The sequence below is a fragment of the Gopherus evgoodei genome, chromosome 1, assembly GCF_007399415.2.
Source record: "Gopherus evgoodei ecotype Sinaloan lineage chromosome 1, rGopEvg1_v1.p, whole genome shotgun sequence".
Classification (NCBI taxonomy): domain Eukaryota; kingdom Metazoa; phylum Chordata; order Testudines; family Testudinidae; genus Gopherus; species Gopherus evgoodei.
The window spans coordinates 153,046,493-153,063,700 of NC_044322.1; the positions used below are offsets into that span (position 1 = coordinate 153,046,493).

Below are 17,208 nucleotides of genomic sequence, written 5' to 3' on the forward strand. Positions count from 1 at the left end.
TTGAGCACATTTTGACATGGAACATAGATGGTCACTCTTCATAGGAAAAGCATTTGGTTAAGAGTTTGCTAATTACTACTGATTGAATTGCTATCCAGGTGCATCTACAGCATATTGAGTATGTAAATTATAAGGGCTGTGATGATCAAGGGAATAGAGGAATAAACTGGGCCTCTGACAATCAGAAACTTCACTTGATTTTACCTCATTAATGTTGGATAAAAGAAGCAGCTGCTGCTTCTGAGTACTCCTATGCAGATGAAGGGAATGCAGCCTAAGGAATCAGTGGCACTAAAAATTGCATTTAGTTACAGTTCATGCAGATAATAGGCATGGTGAAGGTATACTGAAAGTCTGCCTTCTTAGTGGAGTGGAGCATTTACTGTCTTTGCTGTGAACAAAGCAAAGTAACTAAATATTTAGAGAACTGATTTATGCCTGTTTCTTATCTTCCCTTTTTATTGCAATTCACCCCCAAATGGGAAGATCTGCTATGGTTAAAATTTCAGTATTTCAAGTGACAAATCAACTCCAAAGGGGAAAGATTTATTGCAGAGAAAGCTAGGAAAACATGGGAATTGTCATATTGGGTCAGACCACAGCTTCACTGAATCCAGTATCTTGTCACTGACTTTGGCGCAGTGCAGGGACTCAAGAGAAAAGTTGCATTCGCTTCCTCATCCTCTCCAGATGAGGGAGTGGCACCAGCCTCACTCTTGCCACCAGATGACTAGTAACAAGGTATCCTAAGGAGGATTGCAGAAACCCTCCAGATCCCCTTGTAGGGGGTCCAAGATCCAACTCATAAGCTCCTGGACATCCTCCAGACAAGGTGGCACTTCCTGGTAATGAGGCCATATTTGCAGCTGCTAAGGTGGTGGGGAACACTAAAGCCACCTGCGCCACTCTCCCAAAAAGGCATCAAAGAGGCAGAATATTTGTTCTTCCACCCTAATCCGAACTCTTTCATGGTCCAGACTGTTAGGGAATGCAGCATGCTGCACCAGCCTAGGTTCACCCCTTCAGTCAAGGATGCCAAGAGGCTGGATCTCTTCAGCAGGAAGAATTTTTCATCAGCTAGCCTTTTATTTCATATAGTGAATAACCGGGTATTGATGTCCAAGTATGACTTATTAATTACAACAAGCTTTTGGAGTTAGCTAATAATCTGCTATCGGAGTGTGGTTTCCAATTCCAAGCCATCCTTGACAAGGGGAAAATTGATTGAGAGATTGTCCAGGCAAACAGATATGACAACTTTGGTCACGATGAGGTAGGCTTCCTGGCTGCAATCCTCAGGTTTTCCCCAAGGAGGTCCAGGCAACAGTAAAAGATCTCCTCTTCAAGATTAACAACCTGTTCAGCAAGGGAACAGATGAGTCACTTCACTCTTTAAAAGAGTTTTGTGCAGCTCTCTGCTCCTTGGGGATATATATCTGGTGCACAGGAGGAACTCGTAGATCCTGTCCTGGCTCTCAGCCCATCTCTCATTAAAGGCCCTTTGAGCTCCCTAGGAAGTGACACACACATCGCATGGTAGTCACAGTGCACCATTACCTTCCCCTCTTCAATACCAGCCTCCCATGGAAAAGGTATTTTGATGAGATGCTTGAAAGACATCAACCAGTCTCCACACCACCACTTATTCCGACACCCTTTGATGGCTGCCTGTCCAATTTCCTCTTAATGCGGCACCCTATCATGTTGGACAGATAGGTCCTAGACAAAATCTTGATAGGCTACACCGTAGAACTCTTTTCTACTCGTTCTCCAAAACGCCCCTCCCATCTGTCTTCACAAGAGGTCTCTCAGACAGGAAGTGAACTCTCTAATTCAGCTATGGGCAGTAGAGTCTATGCCTTCTCAACACAGGGATAAGGGTTGTTACTCAAGATATTTCCTTGTACCCAAAATGAAGGAGGGGGGCTGGAAGACCAATCCTGGACTAGCTGATGTCTTTTTACACCATTCAAAATTCAGGATGAGCAAGTTGGTTTCAATAATCCCATCCATAAATGAAGGTGACTGCCTTGTGGCCCTTGATTTTGAAGGATCCGTATTTTCATATAGACATTCATCCAGATCACAAGAGAGTCCTGCCCTTTATGGTGCACCAAGATGACCCTTACCACTGGACAGAATCTGCATGATAAGGGACATCATCAGCCAGCTCTGACTCAGCCGCCAGATGGCAGTCCTGTCCGACCTGGTCCCTCTAGATCACATGGCTGCCTGCACCTAGGTGATATCCTTTGTGAGGCTCCATCTCTGGTGCCTCCTGGCATGGTTTTGGACAATCTATATGCTTCCAAGCACAGATGCCCTGAACAAACAAGTTTCACTTCCTCCAAACATCTTCACATCTCTCACCTCATGGGAAACAAAAGAGACTGTTTGCATAGGGGTTGTCTGTGTTTCCCCCCATCACCACCCACAAAGACATTCACAATGGATGCCTCTCTTCTGGGCTGGGCAGTGCACCTGGATGGCTATATTTCTCAGGGGTCCTGGATTCTGCAAGAATCAAAACTAAGCATCAGACTTCTCGGTAGTGCACGAAGCATACAAGAAGTTCCTATCCTTCATCCAGTCCACTCATGTCAGACAACATGTCTCTACTGTATTTTGTATAAACAAACAGGAAGAAATGAAGATTGTCCCACTCTGCATGGAAGCAGTCGTGCTCTGGAACTGGTGCATTCGGCATTGGATAACCTCCTTGGCAGCGCACCTCCTGGAAGCAATGGACACCTTAGCAGACATCCTAAGCAGGCATTTCCACCAGGATCACAAGTGGGAGCTCCATTCTTCAGTGGTGCAAGACATTTTCTGGCAGTGGGGTTTCCCATTGTGGGACCTCTTTACAACCTAAGCAAACAAGAAATGCCTACAGCTCCTAAGTGCCCATAGGCATAACTCCAGGAGAATACCTTTCTGGTACAGTGGTCAGGTCCGCTAATATATATCTATTATCCCATGTCTTCAAGAAGGTCAAAGCAGGACAAGGCAACAATAATCCTGGCACCACCTTCATGGCCAAGACAATTTGGTGGCCTTTCGCCCATTCATACATCTATACCTGTTCCTGAACCTACTGTCTCAGAACAGAGGTCAGAACCAACCATCCAAACCCAACCTCCCTCCATCTGGGACTTAGAGAGAGATTGTCTCTGAATAGGTACAGTACATCCTTAGCAGCAGGAAGCTCTCTGCAAGAAAGTGCTATGCTGCCAAATGGTTCTCCATCTGCTGTCAGCAGTAGCTCACCTCCAGAAGCTCTCAGATCCCTTTTATCCTTTTATTTGGTATGAGCCCCCAAATTGTCAGAGAAAAACTCAGTTCTCACTTTTTGTTTGGGTGCAGCAGAGTCAGATACTTTATTCTGTTTAGCAGCTACAGCAGGGAGAGAGTGCACTAGGACATAGGGTCTCCCCTTCCTAGACAGGTCTCTCACCAGGTAAAAATTACAGCAGCATTTATACTTTTGTTACATACAATAATAAGCAACAGCTGCATTTTGTTTATACATAGGTCATCCTGATGTCATGTTTTTCTCACTTCTGAGACTCCAGTCTACATTTCGTATTATCTACACAAGGTCAAAAAACAACTTCTCACACAGTTGTTTTCCACTCGCCTCACACAATCCTCGCTTCTACAAATCTCGCGTTATTAGGGTTACAGATAGCCTAACTCTTGCTAACAAAGACTGTCTTGCATTAAGATCCCCTACAAATCCCTGTCAGTTCTTTCTCTACTTCCACAATCTTCTCTCCGTGAAGACGCTGGGCCTGTCTGTCAGTTCGTCACCCTCTGTGATAAAGGAGTTCTGCAGTATATTTGATAATGGAAGATTGATCTTATAACTGGAAGATCAGAGCAAAGCACCATGAGTGATTTTTACACAGCTTTTTGAAAAGCCATGGGAACAGTTAGATCTGTTATCACAATGCAGCTAATATATATCGCTACCCCAATATAACGCAACCCAACACCACGAATTCGGATATAACGCGGTAAAGCAGCGCTCCGGGGGGGCAGGGCTGTGCATTCTGGTGGATCAAAGCAAGTTCAATATAACACTATTTCACCTATAACACGGTAAGCTTTTTGGCTCCTGAGGGCAGCGTTATATCGAGGTAGAGGTGTATAATATATAGTCTCCGTCAGCAAATTTAACTAAGGCGTCTTATCAGCCATAGCGGGAGCCAGCTTCAGACTCTCAGATTTCTGACATCACCCAAGACATCTTTACTTGGGCTCTTGGAGGGGAGAGGGAATGATAAAATTCTGCTCCAGACACAACACAGGACTCTCCCACTTCCCCTTTTCATCATCTCCTCCTTTTCTGTCTGCTTTACTTTACGCCATCTTCCCATTCTTCTCTCATTCCCTCAATCTTATCCTTTCTTGCTCCTCTCCTTTCTTACCTCATTACCTGCCTATTTCACCCCCAATCAATAAAAAGGAAGCAGAAGGAACTAACATGATACTTAGTGCCATCAGAACTACTACTTGCTGAAGTTGTCACTCTGACCACATTGATTGTATGTCATACCTAAGGCCTTATTCAATTCACAATATTACAAGAATTGCAGATCCCACAATATTCGGCTTCCACTGCAATTTTATCAGCCATCCAGAGCTGACAGTAGGAGCCCTGGCTGCCAGCCGCCCAGGGCTGACAGGGGGACTCTGATCAGGGCCGGCTTCAGACACCAGCATTCCAAGTTGGTGCTTGGGGCGGCATTCTGCAGGGGGCGGCAGTCCCTGTTGTTTTGCCCCCAAGCAGCACGCCGAATTGCTGCTGCGGGCAGCAGGGGCAGTCCGTGTGCCCTTAGAGCGGCTTGCGTGTTTCCGCGGTGGCGGCAATTCAGCAACAGCTTCTATGTTTAGCTGTCCACGGCTACATAGAAGCTGCCTGCCATCCTAAGAGCACACGGACTGCCCCTGCCGTCTGCGGCGGCAATTCAATGCGCTGCTTAGGTCTTCTCTGGCTTTTCCAAATTACTGCAATTAATATGGATTCATTTTACTTTTCTGCAGTTTTCCATGTCTTGTCTGCAGCTCAGCAACAATTATTTGACAATCATCCTGCTATTAAATAGGGGCTTTTTCATGCCCCTTTCCACCTCTGTGTTTTTTTGTTTTTTGTTTTTTTTTAGTTCATAAGCTCTTTGGGGCAGGATCTGTCTCTTATGTGTTTGCACAACTCCTGGCATGCTTTAACCGGTACTGTAATACATATGGCACTATTATTATTTATGTGACTCAGAGAGATAGGTGAGCGTTTTCACTAAACCTGTGACTGCCTCTTCTATTTTTGACCTCAGCAATACTCAAAACACATAGCCTCTAGAAGCACAGCATGGTGCTATCAGAACCATTGCCTGCTCTCTTTTCTAATAGGCAGGATCTCACAGAAGTAACATTGGCATAAGTATTGTGTGCTTTACATTTTCACCCTGCTTTATTTTTTTTTAATTTGTGCTCCTCAGGAAGGCCATCAGGGCAGTGACCAAAGGAGAAATCACCAGTGTGAAAGCTGAAGATGGAATAAACAGCAGTTCAGAGGCTGATGCCCAAAGTTTACGCAGTGTCAGGTCTACTCCCTGTTCTGACAGGTAAGGGACAGAGAAGTCTGATGATAGCTCAGAGCTTGATCCAGAAAGGCGCAGAGTAGTCCTGTGTAACCCTTTGCGCTCTTGAGTTCAGCACTACTGGAGCTGGTTGAAAAACGTCAACGTTTTTCAGGAAAATTTTGTCCTTTTTGGTCACTTATTTTGACGAGCTCTGCTCAGCACCTTGCAAAACTGAGCCTGTAATCAGTCAAGCATAAAGCTGACTGCAATATCTGACTTGGGCAAAATGTCAGTTGAGCTTTTAAAATGTTTCACTTCCATAGTCTTTCCATAATTATTCTGATTATATCTAACTAATTCCTTGATCAGTTTTTCCTGGTGTAAGAGACCTCAGTTATTGCTCATTTACAAACAATAATACTGTTGAGTATTAAATAACCTGATGCCCATGTTTTGAATGCGGATTTCGTAACATGCAAAAATAAATCCAGAATTTGGCCAACTGATATTTTACTACTTTTCTTATTTGCATAATTTCCACAAATGATTCTGGATACAAATTGTGTTCACTTAGTGTTGATTGTTTCACCTGCCTAGAAATCTTATGATTTGGATTGAAAAATAGTGTAATTTCACTTTATGCTCAAATGGAAATTTCCAATATTCTTTAGCAACTCAAAACATATATACAGTAGCACTTGAACACTTGGATGGGTTTGTTTTCCTTTTTTCCCCCAAATGGAAATACACCATCCTCACAGACATGAACTCTGGTGGTGTTGGGGGCGAAGGGTGGAACTAATTCCAGTGTCCAGGCTTTCACTGAGAATGGTCTGCTCCCAACTCCTATGCTGGTATCCTTAAATCATGTAGGTTGGCCTAGTGGGGTCAAATCCATCCCTCATACCATGGCAAAAATAATTTAATTATTCCTGAGCCATCCGTAATATATCAGTGTTACACGTAGCTTTGAATATCTGAAGTGATGGGAATCCATAGTCTCCCAGAGCAGTTTGTTCTATTAATAACAAGAACAGTTATGCAACTGTAAGTAAATTTTCTGTGCTGCTCCTTACTGCTTGTTCTGTCCTCATTATTTAATGAGAGCAATTGATCCCACTGCTCTGTAACATGTTTTCTTAACATATCTCAAGACTCGTTCCATAAAAAGGCAACAGAATGACCAGAGTACATGTGCAAGTACTTTTAAAAATTATTATTATTTTTTTGTTAAGCAGTGAGTTTTTCTGGTTGTTTGATGGTGCTGGGTAAGGCCTGCAGCCCCCTGGTGCACTGTGATGGTAATTCCAGGCAAGCAGTCACAAACCACTAGATTTTGTAGCACTCAAACCTTGCAATAAGGGTAAGAGGGCACATAATCAACTGCTGTAAATTGTCATACCTCAGGGGAGCTATGACACATTGCTCCTATTGAGAACTTGCTGCCAGATTGCTAAAAGACCTCAGCATCTGATTGTGACAGGGTCTGTCAGACCTTCTCTGTCTCCTGCTGGAGGCATTAGCACCTTGACACTTGTTGCCCAAGGAAAATCCATTCAGACCAGGTGACCAACAAGACAGTCCTCCAGAGGCCTAGTAGGGCCAAGAGAAATATTGACTAGTGGAGAACCAGAAGGCCAGTTAAAGAAGGCATGCCTGCTTTTGGTCAGGGGCAGAGCTGGGTGAGACTGGGACAGAGGAGGAGCTCCTCAGGGCTAACCCCAGGCCAGGGCCTTGGCCTAAGAGCTGCAAATAAGCACTTGCATTTCAGGTTGTTTTTTTCCCCTCTTCTTTGTCTTAAGGTGCAGAGAGCCAGATCCTGAGTTGCTGTTTTGTTACACGATTGTTTAGAGACTGACACAGAGTTACAGCATAGGCTGTAGGCGGCAGACCCTTGCAGAATCCAATGGGAGGGCCTGGTACGATTGTACCGGGCATGGCCCTGAAAAGGGCACTGCAGAGAATACCCATTTTCTACTTCATTGTAAGCAGAAAAAGGCATAATGAAATCCAGTGGTTGTGAGCTGAAATTAGACAAATTCAGAATAGAAAGAAGGTGCAAATTTTTAGCAGTCAGGGTAATTAATCATTAGAACGACTTACCAGGGATATGGTGGATTGTCCTTCACTTGAGTTCTTTAAGTCAAAACTGGATGTCTTTCTAAAAGATATGCTATAGCTGAACCAGAAATTATGGACTTGATGTAGAAATTTTTTGTGTGAGGTTCTTGGGCCTGTGTTATGCAAGAGTTCAAACTAAATGATCATAATGGTTTCTTCTGGCCTTCAAAATTCATAGATTTTAAGATCTGGCCACTTATTTTTGTGCCTGAAATAGGACTTAAGCTTTTCTGAAAATCTGGTCCCAGATGATGGGGGGGGAAAACTGCCACAATATTTGTGTTTTTCTGAGAATAAACATAAAATGGTAACTTTTTTAAATACAAAACTTCTAAGCCAATTAAATGAGCAGCAGCTTGAATATTACTCTCCTTGGCAGCATTCTGACAAGTTCATTGTGAATGGTGTTACGTCAAAAGAACATCATAATAATTGATTAATTACAGATGAGTCCTATTATTTAAACAGGCAACTTATTTCCCTCCTGGCTTTTGATTTGTTGACTATAATTATTTATTGTACTGCAGAAGGTGAAAGATTGGGAGAGTTCAGGGAGACTGTAAACATCAATCTGCTTTTATTCACTCTGAACAGATCTTATTAGCCAGGCCAACTTCAAAGTCAACTCATGTCTAGAATCCAAATGCCGTTTCCTTTAGGTAGTTGGACCTTTTGTATGCAGCCATGATTTGTGCCTTGAAGTTTTATTAGAATAGAGGTGGGCTCTTGGCTGTTTCTTTTTTGTTTTGTACCTGTATTTTTTTTCTGCTTAACTGGAAGGATTGGGGTGACAGATTCTTGAAAGCAAAGCTCTATCTTACTGCTTAGCATTGCTACAATGCAACGTCCAAAGATAGAACAAGAAGTAGATCACCCACTTCATTAAAGTTCCCTTCCGTGGTATGTGTTTTGCAAAGTGGGCAGAATAGACTTTGCAGTAGGTATTCAGATCTGCCGCAGTGAGCATGGTACAAAAGCTTAGGCTGTGTCTAGGGTACGAGCTACGGATGTGATTCCCCTGCTTGTGTACACATACTCGCACTAACTCCCTTTTAGCTAGCATGAGTGTAAGTAGCAGGGCAGTCATGTGGCAGGGATAGTGGCTGTAGAGGCATGGATTAGCTAGGCCAAGTACAAATCTGCCTGAAACTGATGGATATGTGCTCAGCATGGCTAGACTGTCCCTGTTCTGCCGTAACCCGTGCTTCTGTGGCTACATTGTGATTTATACTTGTACTAGCTCAGTCAGAGCTAGTGTGGGTATGTGTACACAAGCAAGGGAATCACGCCCTGAGCATAGAGTGTAGATGTAGCCTTATACTATGTCTGTGGTGCAAGTTAAGGTGTGATTGTAGCATGAGTAGGCATACCTGTGGCAAAGGTAGTGCAGATGTGGCAGCACAGGCTAGCAACTAAAGTACACATCCAGAGCCTCTAGCAGACTTTTGGTCTGGTTTCTAGCCCATGCTGGCATGTCTATACTACTATAGCTACCTGTTCTGGCCAGGTTAAAGCTAGCATGAGTATACCTATTGGGCTGCAATTTCACCTTCACTTGCAGAGTAGACATACCCTTAGAGACAGAGAGAGGGTAAACATGAGGGCAAACTTACAGGTAATCACCAGAACCATCAAAAGTACTTTTCCCTTTGGGCTTCATCTAAAATAGTGGTGCCCAACCTTATTACACAGGAGGGTCACATGAACCTGAGCACAACCTTGTGTGGGCCAAACAGATTCTACATATTTTAATAAGATTGAAAGTCACCTGTATTTATTTATATTTTAAATTCAGCTTGTTTCAAAAGTATTTAGACAGGTTGTTTTTATGTACAGTATTGTCTATTTACACACTTGTGTAAACTAAAATGATGTAAACATGACGACAAAATGCTAATGAATTGGCCGTTAGTATATTGTGTTGAAGCAGGCCATGGGCATTAGGAATGCCCTGGTGGGTCGTAGGTTGGTCTAAACATCAAGTAGTGGCCTCGGCCAGAGGCAAGATTCAGGATTTCTTCCATCAGTGTTGATTCAATATGGCAATTTTCATCTCTATCCATCATTTCAGCCTCACCCTCCAAATCAGTGGCTTGTATCAATAGAGCTACTAAAGGCACATCTTGACCTGTCTGTATGTTCAGGAGGGACTCTGTCTGGATGACTGAATTACCTCATTGCCTATAGGAAAGGTTGAATTCATAGAGATGTCTGGAAAGACTAGGAAGCAGCTCATGTTGATGCTTACAGTATAGTATCTTATTCATACCTTATCAGATTAAAAAAGTAACAGTCACATACATAAGGTACATTTATTATGTGTACTCTTGTTAATTTAAAGAGTTAAATACTAATTGTTAAAAATAGCATCAAAATCTCTCTTAACCATCCTATATATCTGCTTGGAATTGCAAAATAATAATCATCATTGTAACAAAAAAATCTTAAACAGCTTCTTCCAACACCAATGATATCCTAGATTTTCCTCTGTTGCCATTTTTGAATAAATTGGCCTCCTCTTTCAGCAGTCTTGCCAAACCAAACAATATTCAGCAAAAGGGAAGGAAGAAAAGAATGTGAATACACTCTTGCTCCAACATCTTTGCTTTAGGGAAAACTGCACTGGCCTGATAGCCAGGATGTCATGAGCTCCCTTCTTACACTGGCTTACCCCATCCCAACAAAGATATATGGATCTTTGACAATTCAGTGTGAGGCTACAGAAGGTCACTTCTAGCATACATGGTAAAAGAACCAAGGTCTCCAAAATGGAGACTTAAATCTCATTTACTTAGCCACCCTCCTCCTTCAGACTGAATGAACACCAATCTTAAGTGCCTGGCTAACATGTTGGTAACAACTCCTCTAACTGCAGGACTGCCTCCCTTCCCAGGATATGTCTACACTGGTGCAGGTACGTGCAATTTCTGGCTCGAGTAGACATACTCAAGCGAGCTCTGTTCAAGGTAGCAAGCTAAACACAGAAGTGTAGCCATGGTTGTGTGAGCAGCGGGACAGTTTAGCTGCCTAAACACGATCTCATCCAAGACCCTAGGTGCAGAGCTCTCCCTTGGGTAGGGTGAATCGCGACTGCTCCGGGGCCTGCGTTTTGGGGGGCACCTCGGGCCAGTGTGATTGGCTGGCATGCTCGGTCCTGGAAGACATAGGCGCAGGAACTAGTAGTGTGGGGGGTGCCACCGTGCATGCCCAGGGCCCTGGCTGCGCTGATGCAGACCGGGGCCCCCAAGCTGGTGGGGGCTTATTTGTCCCGGGCCCCTGCATCTCCTCCCAGGGATGGCCCTGCCTAGGTGCATATTTGGGCCCTCTTGCTGCCTGCACCACAGTGACTATGCTTCTGTTTTTAGCACACAAGCTGGATTAGAGCTAGCATGGGTATGTCTTCTCAAGCTGAAAATTACACCTTCTGACTCCATGTAGACATATGCACAGAACCAGGAACAGAATCAACAAATCCTGATTCTCAGTGTTTCACTGCTGTCTAGCAAATAGTTGTGTAAACGAGTGGCAAAATGGGTCACATTCTGCTTTAGCAGTTGACCCAAACAGAGGTAAAGGAGAAAATATGCTCAAGTAGCAGAGGTCTGTGTTGTGTGTCTGAAAGTCCTGGTTTCAAATCTGGTTGATGATGCACATAGGTGTTCTTATGGTTACACATTATGGAATTTGTTTCTCAAGCTTTCTTTTTTAACAACTTTTATTTTTCATTCACATAATGAGAAAACATCCTAAAAAGCAGGTTTATTAGTTAAACTCTTATTACAGTCTTTCAGTTATGGTGTGACATGCAACAAAACTCAAGTGTTAGACATTCTGGTTATTTTATATTGCAAGTTTGAAAGTTGATCAGTATGAGACTCCAAACCCAACAGCAACACCAGAATACAGTTGACGCAGAATAGTCTTAGCTTTCTTTCCTAACAGTACGGAGTTAGATCTTTATATAAGTCATTGGGTGGATGGGGGTTGGGAGGGAACCCTAAAAATTACTTTTGATATGAACTTTTCACAAACATGTAAAGATAACGAAGCCATCACTGAACTAAAATCCAGGGGTCTTCAGTACACTGTTCCTAAAATATTTCATTTTCTTTGGGATGGCAGAGTATTTTAGTCTTACATTCACAGATGATAAGCCATCAAAGTGTTTTTCTTGTTAAGGGACATTAAACTCTCCAAATAGGATATGTTCACTCTGAATACAACCCTGGTCTCATGAATCTGTATTCTAACTTAAGTTACTACAGGGACATGAACTGTCACAGTCAAGAATTTTGTTCCTCGGTTCAGCAGCAGATTTTATAAAAGTTGCCAGTGTGGCAAAAGGGGTTTTCAGTGCAGTTATTCAAAACATGATATGACAGGATAAACTAAGCGAAGGTGTCCCTCGTGTCACATCTAGCATGAAGGGAACGCTGACAGATTTGTTGAGAAGGTTAGTAACATTTTGTTTATGTGGGTGAAAATGTCAGTTCAGTTCTAGCAATGTTTCCCCTCCATCACCTTTCTGTTGTTATCTCAGTCTCTCCTGTGATCAGGTTTTCCTGGTGGCAGGGACTGGAATTACTGTATCAGTGCCCATTTAGAGATGATAATGCTGTTGAGTATTAATAGTCAGATTCCTGTATTCTGAATGCTGTTTTTTTCTGTCAGTTTTGTTGAATGACTGCAAGGTTGGCAAAAAAAAATGTGGTGTAATTTCACTAGTGAGCAGAGTCATGTAGGAACTGCCAGCCTGTTCAGGCCAGGAACTCTCATTACAAGGTAAATGGGACAATGTGGAGCCTTGTCCCTCTTGAGGAGCAGACAGACAGATGGAGAGGTTTGGAGCAGCTGAGCCAGCCGACTCACCTGGAGTGTCTGTTGGCACTGAAAGAATCTGCAGGTGCATCCAGAACCATCATACTGCAGTAACTTCTATTGCAAAGCAAGGGGCAGTGTGATGGGGAATGCCATGTGAGGAACCAATGAATCAGCTGCTGAAAATAGGTGTACTTATGAAATAAGCATGGAGGAAAACAAATCTTATGCAGTTCTTGGATTATATTAATGCTGTATGCCAGAGACATGTTTAAAGTGTTCCTAAATCTGAGAATAAATGCATCAAGCAATGTATACAGACAGTATCTCCAATCAACCGTCACCTAATTCTTCCCTTCCATGCCACCAGATATGGTTTCATAGTTTCCATGTGGTGTTTGTCGCTGTTCCATCCTTAGAGTAGCTTATATGGTACAAGATAGTTCTAGAAAACTTTGTTTCCTATTTTCCCCACTTGCTGTGTTGCCAATGTTTTGAAAACAGGGATCTGTTTGTCCTGTCTCCTCAGGGGGAGCACTCTTTCACTGAACAACAATGATGCAGAGACCCTTCCCGGTAACATGAAAGGCACAGTGAGCTCTGGGTACCGAAGCAATGCCTCCAGTCCAGTCTGTCCGAGGTCACCGGCACTGAGCACACGCAGCATGACTTCAGATTACAGCAGGGTAAATGTAGCAATGCTACTAACTGCACAGATGTCACCTTCAGACATCACTGACACCACAACCATACACACCACAGTCAATATCTGATCAGCTTGCAACCAATAAACGCTAAGCCTGCCAAAGATAATGCTATTTATTCCTTAATCCTGTTGTGACAAGTGACAATCTCTCACCATAATGAAATCTGTTAAACTCGCTATCAGTGATCTGGTTTTTGGATTGGCAAACAGTGTTCTCATTCTAAAATGTCCTGTTACTGACTGTTATTACTTAAATGTTAAAAATTACTACTTAAGATGTAAGGGCGCATCCACACCCATCAGTTTCTACAAGATTTTAACCCCTGGGATGCTGTGAAGGGAAAGATTGAAGGAAAATAGTGGGAGGATAGCAGAAGGAATTTGACAGGAGAGGCAGGTAGGCAACTAGCTGAGAAAAACTGAGTCACAGGAGTTCAAGTTTGAAGGCTTTGTTGACATCAGGAGATTGGTACAGGCGTGAAGGACCTGCTTCTGTGGTGGGTACTGTGCAGAGCTCCAGACAGTTGGAACTTTAAAGCTGCTCCCAAAACTCCTCTGGCTGGTGCTGGGCATGAAAGGGAACGTCCAAGCAGTTTCTGGGCCTAGCTTTTTAAATGTCTTTGTACCTTTGTCCAGGATTAGTGATCAAAGGGTCAGTTAGGAATTGGATGCTATGCTAAGCTTTCTAAGGCCCTGGGAGGAAGCACCATCACTTTCCCTCAGAGAGGTATTACCACGTTCTTGAATGCCATATCAGCCTTTCCTGGCAGGGCCAAAGCATGATGGCAGAGTGAATGAGAGGAAGGACTTTCTCCTTTCTTCCCATAAATGAACTTCTGTCCTGGGGAAGGAATCCTCTTAATATTGGTGTGTCATTTTTTCTGGGATAGTGAGTCTTCCCAAAGATTTCTCTCCTTCATTCAGGACAAGTTTGGTCTGTAATACTAACAAATCACTGTTGCACAAATTCTAGGCTGCTGAGCGGTTCCATCACAGTCAGGTCCTCTCCTCACAATTTCAAGTGTGTCCTGATTTTTGAACAACAGTATGGTGAAGCAGAGAAACCTCCCATCAGCATGGAAGGGGCTAAAAAGAGCCTTTGGGCCCAGCTAGCCTCGCCCCTTTCCACCTGCAGCCAATGCCAGGCCTGGAGGGGAGAGAAAAGGAGGGAGCTTACTGTCAGAGAGGCAGGAGTTAGCTGCTTCCCTACCTGAGGGAAGGATCACTAGCTTGCTACCTGAAGTAGCCACCGGTAAACAAGCACCGTCTTCCTGGCCAAAAGAGGCAAAGAAAGAGGTATAGGAGCACCTAGCTTACAAGGAGCCTGGGGTCTGAAGCACTGAGATCTTGAGGGGAGTTCTCACCCCACCAAACTTATAGCTGCCCTGCCAGGGGAAGCTGGGACCATAGCAGGACACTGCCCAGGGTCCACAAAGGGGCAATACTAGAGACAAGCATCACAGGAACTTGTACTATAGGGGCTGTGCCCCAAACTGAAGGGGCAACAGTGGGAAGTAGCCCAGGGCAGTGGACATAGACTCCCTGCTGAGAGCTCCTCTACTCAGGGATTGACTTACATGGGGCTCTAGGTTGAGACCGGGTAGAGTGGGAGAGCCGGAGTCCCACTACCCTCCTTCATTAAAGACTGAGGCATCTCGACCACAGAAGCAGGGGGCAGGAAGTTTTGCACTGCAACCAGTAGGCCAACTAGCATTCCAAGCCACCCTGTTACAAACATTCTTATGTCAATCTCTATTTTGTTGCTTTTTTAAAAAATATGGCAACACCTGATAAAGAACTGATAGCTGTTACAAGACATCTGTTTATAAGCAGTGATGTACGTGTGCAGGTATTGAAAGTGCTAGGTGGGAATACAGTCTTTTAGTACAATTCTATTTCATGTAGTTCTGTTGTGTTGGGTAAAAGATATAACCCCCATCAGTCATTTAGCAGGGCAATATGATCAAGGAAATTGCTCTTCCTGCGGCTTAATTAGTACAAATTCCTAACATCTGAGGAGGTTTCTCATTCCAAAATTGCCTTACAATGTTTTATAACAGCTAATTATCCTGATCGCCACATCAATCCAATAGAGATATCAGAAGCACAGGCTGCAATCAAGATGCTGAAAAACAACAAAGCTGAGGTTGATGATCAAATCACAGCAGAAATGCTAAGCGCACATGACGCTACCAGACTAATGAAACTGGCAGAGCTGTTCAGCGAAGTCTCAGAAAAAGAGACTCCCCCTTGACCAGTGGAAACATGGATTCATTGTCAGACTGCCCAAAAAAGGTGATCTTACTGACTGTAACAAGTGGATCAGCCACACCGTCCGGGGCTCATTCATCTGCACATCTACCAATGTGATATGTGCCAACGTGCCAGCAATGCCCCTCTGCCATGTACATTGGCCAAACCGGACAGTCTCTACAAGAATAAGTGGACACAAATCAGACGTCAAGAATTATTACATTTAAAAACCAGTTGGAGAACACTTCAGTCTCCTTGGCCACTCGATTACAGACCTAAAAGTCACAATATTACAACAAAAAAACTTCAAAAACAGACTCCAACGAGAGACTGCTGAATTAGAATTAATTTGCAAATTGGACACCATCAAACTAGGCTTGAATAAAGACTGGGAGTGGATAGGCCATTACACAAAGTAAAACTATATCCCCATACTTATTACCTCCCCGTCCTGTCCCCAGTTCCTTTCTCTTTGTCAATTGCTGGAAATGGGGCATTTTCATTACCACTACAAACAGTTCTTTTTCTCTCCTGTTTGATATTAGCTCACCTTAACTGAGTATGGTAATGCTCATTGTTTCATGTTCTGTGTGTGTGTGTGTGTGTGTGTGTGTGTGTGTGTGTGTGTGTCTTCCTACTATATTTTCCACTACATGCATCCGATGAAGTGGGCTGTAGCCCACGAAAGCTTATGCTCAAATAAATGTGTTAGTCTCTAAGATGCCACAAGTACTCCTGTTGTTTTTACGGATACAGACTAACATGGCTGCTACTCTGAAAAGTGGAGAGGAGTCGCACTACTCTCTTTTGTAGGGAAAATCTTCTTTATTGCAAATACTACAACTATATAGAATAAAAGAGGCAGTGGATGCAATGCTTAGGGAAGAACAGATTGGATTCAGGCCCAAGTGATCATGTGTGGATCAGATTTTCACACTAAGGACTGTAGTAGATGAACATATACAATGCCAGACTCCTCTTACCAATTTCATGGATTTTTTTCCCCAAAAGGTATTTGACAGCCTGTATAGGCATACATTGCGGAATATTCTTCAGTCTTATGGAATTCCAGCTAAAGTCATCAACATCAGCACAGCGTTGTACAGTGAAGCAAAATGCTATGGAGGGGTGAAAAACCAAACAATAGAGTGGTTCATTGTGGACACTGGCATGAAGCCTAGCTGCATTCTAACTCTGCTGTTGTTTTGCATTGCCATAGACTGAATAATGCAGATGTGCATTAGCAACACAAACACTGGCATGTCATGGGTAATGGCAAATGCCTAGAAGACCTAGACTTTGCTGATGATATCACGCTAATGAGAAACACTCCTGAAAAGCTATGAAGGCAGATGCCTTTGCGAAGGCCAAGCAGGGTTCAAAATCAGTTACACCAAAACAAACATCCTTGAAACCCAGACATCAAGCAGTAACATTGTAATAAAAGGCAAAAACATCAAGAAAGCAGAACAGTTCATTTACCTGGACAGTACTATATTAGTAGATTTGCCAATTTTGGTTGGACGTATTCCTGGAAGTTTCATCATATGACATAGTCTTCAATTAAAGATTAATCTTCAGTTCCTGGAGATTCCATGACAATCCTAGAAGGTTGGTAACCCTATATACTAGTCAAGAGAGACCTGGGGAAAGAAGTGACATCAAGGCTAGGAAAGGCGTCCACAGCATTCACTAAACTTGACACACTCTGGAAATTAAAGATATACA

General features: G+C 43.3%; 1 protein-coding gene across 7 annotated transcripts in view; it reads left to right on the forward strand.

Moving 5' to 3' along the window:
* Nucleotides 1-17,208, forward strand: part of SYTL5 (synaptotagmin like 5) — a 161,240-nt gene that overhangs the window by 101,850 nt on the left and 42,182 nt on the right. For 6 of the 7 annotated variants that reach the window (XM_030575791.1, XM_030575783.1, XM_030575808.1 and 3 more), the window contains 2 exons: nt 5,499-5,624; nt 13,051-13,207. In XM_030575791.1, the coding sequence (XP_030431651.1) occupies nt 5,499-5,624; nt 13,051-13,207 (283 nt within the window). The remainder of the gene's footprint in view (nt 1-5,498; nt 5,625-13,050; nt 13,208-17,208) is intronic. The other variant, XM_030575827.1, reaches the window with a different exon arrangement.